The sequence below is a fragment of the Triticum dicoccoides genome, chromosome 2A (genome assembly GCF_002162155.2).
Source record: "Triticum dicoccoides isolate Atlit2015 ecotype Zavitan chromosome 2A, WEW_v2.0, whole genome shotgun sequence".
NCBI lineage: Eukaryota > Viridiplantae > Streptophyta > Magnoliopsida > Poales > Poaceae > Triticum > Triticum dicoccoides.
The window spans coordinates 418,195,821-418,208,346 of record NC_041382.1 but is presented as its reverse complement, the minus strand read 5'-3'; the positions used below and the strand labels follow the sequence as shown (position 1 = coordinate 418,208,346).

Below are 12,526 nucleotides of genomic sequence, written 5' to 3'. Positions count from 1 at the left end.
CATCAAGATAACGACACAGAACGCCACCATCACCTCCCATCGGCTCAGTTTTCACCGGCAACTATGTCTTACCGACTTGCGGCCGGAACTAGATGGCGGATCTCGAGATCTGACCATACAGCCTTAGGCCAACCACCTTCGACGGAGGAGATGGCCACCACCGCCAGCGGCACCGACCGGATCATATCTGATCGGAGGCGCCGCCAACCAGTCAACCATGGCCACATCCCCTCCTGATCCGCCCTCCCCAGGAAGCCGCCGGAGCAGCGCTGAACCGCCAGGAAAGACAAAGACCGAATGGCGATCTCGGGCCGCTGGTCCCTCCAGACCGCGGGGCTGCAGCCTAAATCCCCGCCGTCCCCATCACCAGCGGCGCCCGGGCTTAGCCGGCGCACGTCTCTGGGGATGACGAGGTGGAGGAGAGGGGGGAGGGGGCGGCGGCCGTGCGCTTGGGTTGGCCCCCTGATCGCCCTGGAGGGAGTGATAGGAGGGAGCCCTGGGAGCGATATGGGTGGGATATATAGATGTACTAATCGAGGAGTGGAGTTTATGTGCTCGAGCACAAATGCGCTCGTAATCTGGGCGGTTCCTATTAGCATGGGGACACGAGCCATTCATTGCGTGGGCCATTTAAAGGGGCGGACGAAATAGTAGGAAAAGCGAAATACGTGCGCCGTGAACCCTGGACTATGGGCCATGTTTGTGACGGAGCTACAACGCCGTGGACGGCTCCAAGCAGAGTCGTGGCCCATGAAAACATGTTGTTCCCGATCCATGGCCCAGGAGACTTGCTTTCCAGTTACGGACAGGGACTTGCTACAGGGATGGTGAGCTCAGTTAGGGTCGTCTCCTGAGAGATGCTAGATACACAGACTTGCTACAGGGCGTTTACGGAGTGGTTAAAGGTGATTGGTTGAAATTAGATTAAGTGAGGCGGGCCCCCTAGTGAAAATCAGGGGGGGCCAATTAGAGAAGAGCAGGAAGCAGGGTCCGTGAAAGTCCGTTGCGGGAGCCGTGTGTGTAGTATTATCAGTCGTCTCCTACCTCCGCCGCTGGATTAGTCACTTGCCGGCGGAGCTATGCGGCGATTCTCGTGGGCGACAGGGCGAACGGAACCGGTGGACGCCAATTAAGAGGTGCACAATGTGTCCCCTTTGTATTTTCTGGTGCGTGATTTTGGATGGTACTCGCTAAGTTGAGACCTTTTATGGCCAATTTGGGTGTGTATGACAGCAAGAGGTAAACAACAGCAATATTCTGATGTAGCCGCTGCACTACCCAGTGGTGCAGCCGGCTGAGGAGCTGCTGGCGCCTATGGTGGAAGTAGGTGCGGACGACCAGATCTGTGCGGCGGATGCATGTCAAAAAGGGTCGCCGACAGTGTTGGAGCAGTCAATTGGATAGATCGACCCTAGAGCTCCTGGCCGGAAAAGAAGGTATGTTAATTCTGCAGATCCACAAAATTAAATTGTTATGTTTGTACTTCCTGAACTTCTAGAAAAAGTTACAGGCGTGTGTCCATGTAAATATGGATGCAGAGCTGATTGAACTGTTAATGAAGTTTGGTGAAATTTAGAACTAGTATAAGTTAAGTAGAGACGCCTGTAAGCAGACATTGTAATGGACATTGCATGATTTGTGGTTTGAAGGAATGAATGAACATGTAGCTGATGAGTTGATGCTAAAGGACATTGTAGCATGTGGAAAGTAGAATATTGTAGGAATTAGAAGGATCTGTGTCGTTCCGGAGTTGATTGTGCAACTGAACCAAAAGTAGCATAGATGGAACAAAATTGTTACTGTTCGAGAACGGTGAGACTGCAAAAACTGATGTGGCGGCTGCTTGGAAATTTTTGCGAGCGCTTTGTGTGAAACTATACATGAAACTCATATCTGTTTGTGGGTGGTTGCAGGGTGAGGATAGGTGCTACTGCCCCAGGAAGGCCGCCATGTCCTAACCGGACTACTGTTCTCGAGAAGGCTATCCATGGTTTCGCCGACAATCTTGGGGACAATGTCATTGTGCCAGCTTTGGGTACAACCTTTGATTCTGTGCGTGAAGCATACAACTTCTACAACCTGTGTTCGTGGAGAAAGGATTTGGCATTAGATACGGTGAAAGAAGGCTAAATGTGGAGAGGACAACATGCATGCAGGCAATTGTTTGCGGCTGTGCGGTATGGGAATAAGGATTTGGCACTTGTTAGTAATTCAAATAATCTCGTGCGGGAGTTGTAGCTAAAATGTTCTCTCCTTTTTCCTGTTTTTTTAGGGAAAGGCGGGGTTGAGAACAGTAGGTCGTGTCATTGCGATTGCCTTGCTCTCATCAAGTTGTTGCGGTCCAAAGACAATGGTTGGTACATAGCAGAACGCCGTGAGAGGAGCACAACCACAGAAGTTGATCTATGGCACATGAGGTTCACTTTCAGGTTGTGCAAATGGAGACAATTCATTCTGTTAGGTCGATACTTCGAGGAGCTACTACTTATTTTAGTCAAAAAGGGTTGAATTGCTGAGACGACATGTGTGGAGAGGGGCGACTATTGACGATGACGGAGTTCCCGATGCGACCCATGAGCAGCTAACATCAATATCGTTTTGAGAAGCAGGGTGTTTTAATTCATGATTTGTTGATTGCTTGCTTTTTTTCTTGCAATGGAGGGTTGCAGATTCCCCTTTCTGGAGGAATTGGATGAGAGCGCAACCCTGATGGAACAGGCAGCGTTCGCGGTGGTTCGTTTGGCCATGAGTGCGGACAAGAAGGTCCGTGAGGAAGACAGAGTAAAAGGTGTGAGGCGAGAGGCGTTGCCGCCGGAGTCCGAGATGTTCAACGGGAAGATGAACCTACATGCATCTGGTTGGGTTAAGAGGTGTGTTTCCCTAAATCTATCAAACAAGTATGCATTGCTGAATTTTTGTTGTTGAGGGATTAGCAGTGATTTTGTCATATGTGTATTGACATCCCCTTGATGTTAAGAACATTCAGACAAGTAGTTGAAGTTGTTCTTAAGTAGTGTACGGTTATGAATGGATGATGGTCTAACCAGCTTGGAGCATGTTGTTACTAATTGTCACATCCCTAGCTTCTGGCATTGCTCTAGGTTAGCTTCATGTGTGCATCATGTCTATATTTTTGAAACTTGAATTGAGGAATATTGGAAGCCTCAAAACCCTAAATAAAAGAGGGGCAAAAACCCTAGAAATCTCATTCATTGCTCCAAAAGGCTCTTCTTAAATGTTTGATAATTTTTGGTAAGGGTTCTGGTCCCAACCAAAATATTGAACATTTTTAAGGATTTATTTTTGGGACTTTGAATTTAAATCATTAGCTATTTGAATTTGAATTATATTCATATAATTAGAATATAATTTAAATACCCCTGAAATATATTATAAGCTTTTGGAAAAGTCCATCTAGCATTATAAAACATTCAGAGGAGTTTTTGGCATTGTTTGAATTATTTTTTTAAAATTCAAAACAGTGGCAAAATAAATTAATAAAAACAAAACAGAACAGAAAAATATAAAACAGAACTTACCTGGACTTACCTGGCCTCACCCGTGCAGCCCACCAGAGCCGGCCCAGCTCCTGTGCTGGTCCAGCACTGTGCGGCCCAGCCCACCGTGGTCGCCACCGTCTTCAACCTCCTGCCAGTAGGCAGGAGGGCGTGTGCCCGACGCGCGCACGCACGCTCCGGACACCTCCTGCTTACCTGCTCGCCGCTGGAGGCACCCGAGGGAGCCACGCACCCCCCTCGCCCCCTGCACCTCCCCTCTCTTCCCCTGGACCCCGTTCCCTCCTCTGCTTCCCTCCCGCGCACACCACCGAGCGGAGCTCGCCGTCATCGTCGCCGTACCCATGGCCACCGGCCACCCCTAGCCTCGTCGATGCACCCAGGAGCTCCGCCTCGACCCCCTCTTCCTCCCCACCGATCCACAGCCCTCCGGAAGCCCTGCATCGCCGCCATCGCCGTCGTCTTCTACCTCGGACCCGCCGGCCATCTTCGTCAAATTCGCCGGCTCCGGACCGTCCCCGACCTCGCCGAGCGTCCCCTCGTCATCGCCGTGAGTCCCTGACCCTCTCCCCTAACTCAGCATGCTCCCCTCCGTGCCGTAGCGCCGTTCCCCACGAGCACCGAAGCCACCGTCCGCCATTGCTGCTGCACGCATAGCCTCCGTGCTCCCCTGGCCCCACTGAGCTGCTCTTAGTGCTCCCCATGACTAGCAGGTGCCGCCCAGCCTCTCAGCTCGCTCGCTCGCCAAGCTTAGCCCCGTGCCCGTGCTGGCCCGAACTCCGGTCGCTGCCGCGGGCCCCGTTCCGGTGAGCTCGGGCCACCTCAGCCCCTGCCGTTTGCACAGATGGATGCGGGCGACTCCCAGCTACGCGTAGAGCCCCTCCTCCGTCCGTTTGGTCGCCGGAGCACGAAACCCGAAGGCCTCCGCCGCCTCGGCCTCGCCGGCGACTCACCGCCGGCGGGTTAGGCCCTGTTGACCAGGGGTTTGACCCCCCCTGGGTCGATGACAGGTGGGGCCAGCCCCCCTGTTAATTAGTTTAGTTTATTTTAACTAATTACCCCCCCCTGCTGACACTGACATGCGGGCCCAGGCTCTAATTAAAATTAGGTTAGTTAGTTAGTCACTGACGTGTGGACCCCACACGTCAGGTTTGACCCTGACCGACCCCTGTTGACTTGCTGACGTCACGGTGACGCACTGCTGACGCAGTAAATGTTTTCTGGAATTTAAATAATTCTTAAATGATTTATTAATTCCAGAAAATGCCTAAAACTTCAATAAATCATAGAAAATTAACCGTAACTCCAAATTAAATAATTTATATATGAAAAATTATCAGAAAAATTCAAGGAATCCATCTGTACCATTTTCATGCATGTTAGAACAACTTATAGCTGCTGTTTAGCACAAATCAATTAAAGGGCATTTATATAATCACATATGGAGTTTGAATTTGAATCTTGTATTCAAACCAACTTCATTTAATCTGTTGCTAGTTGCATTAGCTCAAAACACATTCATTTTGCCATGTCATGATCATGCATCATATTGTGCATTGCATTGATTGTGTTCCCTTTTGTGTTGCCGGTATTTGTCCCCTCTCGATAGACGTGATACCGATGATGTGATCGTTGACACTGATGAAGACTCAATGTTATCTTCAGAAGTGCCAGGCAAGCAAAACCCCCTTGTTCATTCCGATACAATCCCACTCTCTTGCTCCTGCTCTCTTTTACTGCATTAGGACAACAACAATATATTTGTTACTTGCTGCGGTAGCTGAACCCCTTTATCCTTTGCATGACCTGTCATTGCCACAGTAAATAAATGAAACCCACTAGCATGAGTAGGAGTTGTTTGAGCCCTGTTGTGCCTACTCATTCATGTTTGTTTGTCATGCCTGCTACTGCTTAGAGTCGAGTCAGGTCTGATTCATCGGGGATGAATCAGAGGCGTGTGAACATGTCCTACTGTGTGTGAGCTAAGTGTGTGAACACGATTTTGGTAAAGGTAGCGGTGAGAGGCCATGTAGGAGTACATGGTGGGTTGTCTCATTGCAGCCGTCCTCAGGAACTGAGTTCTGTGTTTGTGATCCATGAACAGCTACTACCACACATTGGGTTCCGGTAACTCGACCCCTCTCGACTTATTAATCAACATGATCTCTGTCCAGGAGTTGCAACTAGTTTCTGGTGTTTGTAGGTAGTGTTAGTAGTCTACCAAGTGTCACCCGGTACAGGTGGGCTTGGGACAGACTAGGCACAGTGGCACGGTGTACCAAGTGGCACCCGGTTGGTGGGCTTGGGAACCCTGCACACATCGTTTGGGGCCGTGAGCGACACCCCGGCCGGATCTCCTTGCGGATGGAACCTGAATAGGCAATAAACCTGGACTAGAGACTTGTTCGGTTAGTCAGGTCGTGGCCGACTCCCTCGCCCGGTTTCCGCTTGAAGGTTGCCGAGGTACATGACGTGTACAGGGCGGTAAGTGGCGAGAGCGTGTGTGAAGAAGTACACCCCTGCAGGGTTATCATTATCTATTCGAATAGCCGGATTCCTCGGATATGGAAACGTGGACCCCTTATATCAGTTCATAGACAAGTGAAAGTGGATACTCTAAAATACGCAAGATAAGCGTGAGTGCTATGGATGGCGTTCTCGTAGGGAGACGGGAGCGGATCCATAGTGGTGTATTGGTTGGTGAATATGTGGACTCGTGTCCGCCACCTCAAAAGAGTTACTTGCAGTCGTAGTTCAGGATAGCCACCGAGTCAAAGCTGGCTTGCTGCAGTCAAACTCCACCATCCCCTTTGTTGATAATGATGCATATGTAGTTAGTTCTGATGTAAGTCTTGCTGGGTACATTTGTACTCACGTTTGCCTATTTTATGTTTTTGCAGAGAGACTTCAGTCTCACTAGTAGTTCCGCTTGGACTTCGACGTTTAGCTTGATACCTCAGCTACGATCTTGTGCCCTCGGCAGGATCTGATAGATAGTCAGGCTTCTCAGCCTTTTTCATTTATAGATGTCTGTACTCAGACATGATAGCTTCCGCATGTGCTTTGATTTGTATGCTCTGAGTGTTGGGTCATGAGACCCATGTTTGTAATATCTCGCTCCTCGGAGCCTATTGAATAATTACTTGAGTCGTAGAGTCATTTTGTGATGCCATGTTGTATTGCACATATCGAGCATATTGTGTGTATGTTATTGAAATGCTTGGTATGTGTGGGATCTGACTATCTAGTTGTTTATCTTTAGTAGCCTCTCTTACCGGGAAATGTCTCCTAGTGTTACCGCTGAGCCATGGTAGCTTGCTACTGCTCTGGAACACCTAGGCTGGCCGGCATGTGTCCTTCTTCGTTCCTGTGTCTGTCCCTTCGGGGAAATGTCACGCTTTGAGTACCGGAGTCCTGTTAGCCCGCTACAGCCCGGTTTACCGGAGTCCTGCTAGCCCAGTGCTACAGCCCGGACCCACTTGCTGATGACCGACACGTTCGAAGCTGGGTCATGAATGCCTGTCCCTGTAAGTCTGTGCCACTTTGGGTTTACGACTAGTCATGTCAGCCCGGGCTCCTTATCATATGGATGCTAGCGACACTATCATATACGTGAGCCAAAAGGCGCAAACGGTCCCGGGCAAAGGTAAGGCGACACCCGTGGGGATACCGTGCGTGAGGCCGCAAAGTGATATGAGGTGTTACCGGCTAGATCGATGTGACATCGAGTCGGGGTCCTGACAGCGTTGGTATCAGAGCTTGACTGCCTGTAGGATTACCAAGCCAAACTGGTCGAAGTTGAGTCTAGAAATGCTTTAGTTATATAAGGGAATTGATTGTGGGATGGAACGTAAGGCTATTTTTACTCCTTATACCTTATGCCTTCTGATCCGAGTTATCTTATCTTTCCTGCGGGGATTAAGAACTAGGCTATCTTTTCTTTCTATCAGGATCACGTGTTACTAATCAGTGGACTTATAAGATTGTTGGATTTAAGTCTCAGTTCAGTTCCTACTACTTCCGTATGTTAATTGTTGATCTCGAAACCTTGATATCGTGCTTCTGAGTGGTTATGCCACCATTTTTGTGAATGTCTCAAATCTTTTCTGAGCATTTACAGCCGTTATGCTGTCCGAGTCATTCCAGGTTTCTAAATAGTCTGATGCATTTGCAAAATCCTTTCCCTCTGGTTTCGATGTTCCTTTATGCCAGCTCAATCACACTAATTGTTGAGTTGAGGTATTCTTTTGCCTTGACATTATGTTGGAGTTACTATTATGACCCTAGGTGTCTCAGGGGATCATCTAGTAGTCTAGCCATGATTTATGTTCCAGTGTGATGACTCTGGCCGTCATTATCGAAAGCATCCCGTGATGCCATTTAGTAGTAGGTATTCTATCCCTGGGTTTTGAACCCGAGATTCACCCTACTTGCTTCATGTTGATAGTTTTGCTCGTTCCTTTAGGTTATTAGTAACCTTGCATTAGTCCTCGATGTTCGTGGTATTCCTTTCTTCCAAATACCATGAACTACTTATGGCAGAAGTTCCTCGTTGAACTGAAATATCACAACAGGATTATTCTTGAGGAGTTCTCCATTCATAAATCGTGACTCTGCCAGTTCTACCTTTCTGCATGGGTTATCCGGAAGAAATATGTTGAACTTGGTTCGACATACTAATCCATGCATCCACAACTCAGAAAGTTATATGTTCCTTTGAGTTGTCCCTCTTTAGCTGTCTACTGACCTTCGTCTATCAATTGATAGTCAAGAGTATGCGGCAATCGTTCATCGATACCTATTACTCTTGTGGTCCATCAAGCCATTCTATTCCAGAATGACTAGGAGAAATGAACTCCAGTACCTCATCCATATTTAGGATTGGGTCAAAGTAGTTGTGCTCCGCAGATCAAAATGCCAATCCAGCTTCTGGTCTGCTCTACCCTGAAGTATTACCTTCTTTATGACAGGAATTTCATGAGAATTGCACCACCTTTTGTGAATTCTTGACATAGTGATACTTCTCGCCATCCTTTTTCATTCCTCGGTTCCGTGTTGTTGCAGCCGGAGTGCCGACAAGTGAATCATGATGTGTGAACTCAATACTCCTAGCAACCCCATTGCTTGGTAGTTAATGGACAATAATCCTATTCTTAGTATGTTGGTTATTGAATCACCATTCTAAGATTGATCGTGCTACCTAGTCCTTATTTCCTGGTGCACTCTTTGATTGATGAGTTAGGATTTTGTCAAGTCCTCGCTCATTTGATCATATCATCTTGCCCTGAAAAGCAAGATTGTTCTCGAGCTTAGTAACATATCGGTGGTTCGTGATTTCCGAAGATCTTCTCGGAAGTATTACCAGGTTGTCACCTGACCGCTATGTTGAGCTCGTGATCAAGTTGGTTTCTTGTGAACCACCTTCTCTCCAAGAATCGGTGTTAGATATCCCTGAGCTAGTTGGTTAAGCTAAACGACAACTTGGAGGGTTGGAAGATAAAAGCTTGCCTGACTTAGTTCGTTCCAAAGGGATATTCTTGTGTGGTGTGTGTTGAAGAAAGATGATATCTTCATCGATTGGTCCCTGTGATCAGTTGCTGGACCTATCGTCTTATCAATCCTTTGATTTGAGTGTGGGCTATCGTCAAATCAAGTCAGAACCAACGATGTTCGTAATGTTGTCTTCCTCGTGGTTGATCCCTCGAGCATACACCATTATATTTTTTGGGTCTGACCAATGCTATCACCGTGTTCACCCGATGGTGGAAGTCCAGTGATATGGAAATTCCGATGAGTTGTTGTTGAGTCCATTGACAACATCCTTATCTCCTCCATGATGTTGTTGAACATTAAGTTAGTGTTGGAAACTTTTGAAAGCATTTTCCTCATGCTAGCTCATGAAGTACATGTTTGATGAAAGGAGTGACTTCCTTTGATTCACGTGCATTTTGATGTAAGCTGCCGTCGTGAATTCGAGAAAGTTTGTTTTTGCTCCTTTGGAATCATCCCAAGTCGGTCATGCACGTGCGAAGAATTCTGTGGTCTGTTAGACTGATCATCTTCATTCCATATGTATATCCTAGCACACCAAGCCACTGACTGATTTGTTCAAGGAGAAGGAGTATCTTCATAAGAGCTAATCCGGACTTATGAAAGAACTTCGATATCCTCGCTGATGGTTCCTAACCAGAACTCGGTAGTGTTTTATTGTAAGACTACCATGTGATCATGTTTGTCTGAGGCAGCGTGTTCACATGTTTGTAGCAGAACCAGCTCATGTTTTGGAGCTTGCTATCGTAGTTCATACCTGATGAATCCCGCAACGTCATCTCGTCGATTTGTGTTGCAAACTTTCATTTTCTTCCTAGACTCGATGAGTCTGGAATATCCTGACACCAACCAGATCTGAATCTCAGGCAGATATGATGGTTGGAACATTTCCCAAGAACTATAATATTGGTCCCTCGATAACCGGTAAAGTGGATGTCATGGCCAACACACCCAGCCGGAAGACCTATCATTGTAGTATCTTGTTGAGGAAGTTGGCCACCTCCCCATAAGGATTTCGTAGGATTTACCTCCGTAACTGTTCCTTATGGATTCTATTGCTCCCGAAGTCCGACCTTTACTTGATGTTCTAGTTATCAAACCATATCTATGAATGGGTTACACTAGCACGTCAAGGAGAACATTAGAAGCGGAGTGCTAAATGTCTCTCGGTCGATCATCCAGATTTTTATTTCCTTGGCCTCGCTAAGATGAAATCTGAGAAAGTGTTATCCTCCTTTGCATCTGCATCGTCCATCGCTATTCATCATGGTAGTATGTCGTGTTGTCAGCATCCTTGACACGGATGTTGGTAAACCTTGATGAATATGGAAATGCTCAAGTTCTTGAGAGCACGCACAAGCGCTACGTGTTATCATCGGCACTAACTGGGATTCCTCTCAGTTTCCTCAGCAATACTATGACCCTTTCAAACAGTGAATCCACTCTCTTTTGTTGGGTTCTTCCCCAGTTACCAGAATCATTCCCAGCATTTGCATTTTGTTCCCAGCTTGCACCGCCAATGTGCCCTTCTACCATGGGTCTCTTCCATTTCCGGTGATAAGCAAAATCATCCATTGCATTGTCTTCAACAAGGTAATCCACATCATCCAAGTCCGAGTATGCCATTCTACCGACCCCCTCCAAACGATCGCTCGAGAATTGCCTTAGGCTGGTTTAAAGAGTTTCAATGATCTCTGAATCAAAAGTAATTCTTTTTGCCACTTAAGGTAATAATCTACGAATCACCCTCCTCCAGGATGCCTCGTTGTGGTATCATGGCACTCCAACTCCTCGCTACGTTGACAATCGTTTACCACCTTCTTAAGTGTGGAATTATTGTCTACCTAGTGAACCTCGTCACTTGCTCCACTCCATCCCTCTAGAGGTATGCTTCGCCTCTCAGCTCGAGAGATGTTGCTATGTCACATTCCGGGAGTTAATCCTGAGTTGTTCGACCTTCGAGAAGACCGATCCTTCCAGAGTTTTCCTTTCCTCTTCTTGTCATGATTAGCTGGAATTCTCAGAGCAAGACGACAAGACAAAGATGGTGTTCAAATCAACGTTCATTTGAAGTGCAACCTGGATCGTGAAGATTGTGCTAGGTCGCGTTCCCCTTTCACCTTACCCTACGCTTGAATCTCGAGACGAGATTCTTGTTTAGTGGGGGTGAGTTGTCACATCCCTAGCTTCTGGCATTGCTCTAGGTTAGCTTCATGTGTGCATCATGTCTATATTTTTGAAACTTGAATTGAGGAATATTGGAAGCCTCAAAACCCTAAATAAAAGAGGGGCAAAAACCCTAGAAATCTCATTCATTGCTCCAAAAGGCTCTTCTTAAATGTTTGATAATTTTTGGTAAGGGTTCTGGTCCCAACCAAAATATTGAACATTTTTAAGGATTTATTTTTGGGACTTTGAATTTAAATCATTAGCTATTTGAATTTGAATTATATTCATATAATTAGAATATAATTTAAATACCCCTGAAATATTTTATAAGCTTTTGGAAAAGTCCATCTAGCATTATAAAATATTCAGAGGAGTTTTTGGCATTGTTTGAATTATTTTTTTAAAATTCAAAACAGTGGCAAAATAAATTAATAAAAACAAAACAGAACAGAAAAATATAAAACAGAACTTACCTGGACTTACCTGGCCTCACCCGTGCAGCCCACCAGAGCCGGCCCAGCTCCTGTGCTGGTCCAGCACTGTGCGGCCCAGCCCACCGTGGTCGCCACCGTCTTCAACCTCCTGCCAGTAGGCAGGAGGGCGTGTGCCCGACGCGCGCGCGCACGCTCCGGCCACCTCCTGCTTACCTGCTCGCCGCTGGAGGCACCCGAGGGAGCCACGCACCCCCCCCTCGCCCCCTGCACCTCCCCTCTCTTCCCCTGGACCCCGTTCCCTCCTCTGCTTCCCTCCCGCGCACACCACCGAGCAGAGCTCGCCGTCATCGTCGCCGTACCCATGGCCACCGGCCACCCCTAGCCTCGTCGATGCACCCAGGAGCTCCGCCTCGACCCCCTCTTCCTCCCCACCGATCCACAGCCCTCCGGAAGCCCTGCATCGCCGCCATCGCCGTCGTCTTCTACCTCGGACCCGCCGGCCATCTTCGTCAAATTCGCCGGCTCCGGACCGTCCCCGACCTCGCCGAGCGTCCCCTCGTCATCGCCGTGAGTCACTGACCCTCTCCCCTAACTCAGCATGCTCCCCTCCGTGCCGTAGCGCCGTTCCCCACGAGCACCGAAGCCACCGTCCGCCATTGCTGCTGCACGCATAGCCTCCGTGCTCCCCTGGCCCCACTGAGCTGCTCTTAGTGCTCCCCATGACTAGCAGGTGCTGCCCAGCCTCTCAGCTCGCTCGCTCGCCAAGCTTAGCCCCGTGCCCGTGCTGGCCCGAACTCCGGTCGCCGCCGCGGGCCCCGTTCCGGTGAGCTCGGGCCACCTCAGCCCCTGCCGTTTGCA

General features: G+C 48.1%; 1 protein-coding gene across 2 annotated transcripts; it reads left to right on the top strand.

Moving 5' to 3' along the window:
- The first annotated feature begins 823 nt into the window (after positions 1 to 823).
- On the top strand, positions 824 to 3,064 carry LOC119359419. Of its 2 annotated transcripts, none has more exons than XR_005172525.1 (4): positions 824 to 1,136; positions 1,234 to 1,436; positions 1,914 to 2,177; positions 2,273 to 3,064. XR_005172525.1 is itself a non-coding variant. In XM_037625619.1 (4 exons), exons 2-4 carry the CDS (start codon positions 2,147 to 2,149, stop codon positions 2,923 to 2,925), a joined length of 444 nt encoding a protein of 147 aa, XP_037481516.1. In that variant the 5' UTR covers positions 824 to 1,436; positions 1,914 to 2,146; the 3' UTR covers positions 2,926 to 3,064. The 2 variants fall into 2 exon arrangements, 1 of the variants encoding a protein (XP_037481516.1); XM_037625619.1 differs by having other exon boundaries at positions 824 to 1,436; positions 2,273 to 2,429; positions 2,670 to 3,064.
- Positions 3,065 to 12,526: the final 9,462 nt, after the last annotated feature.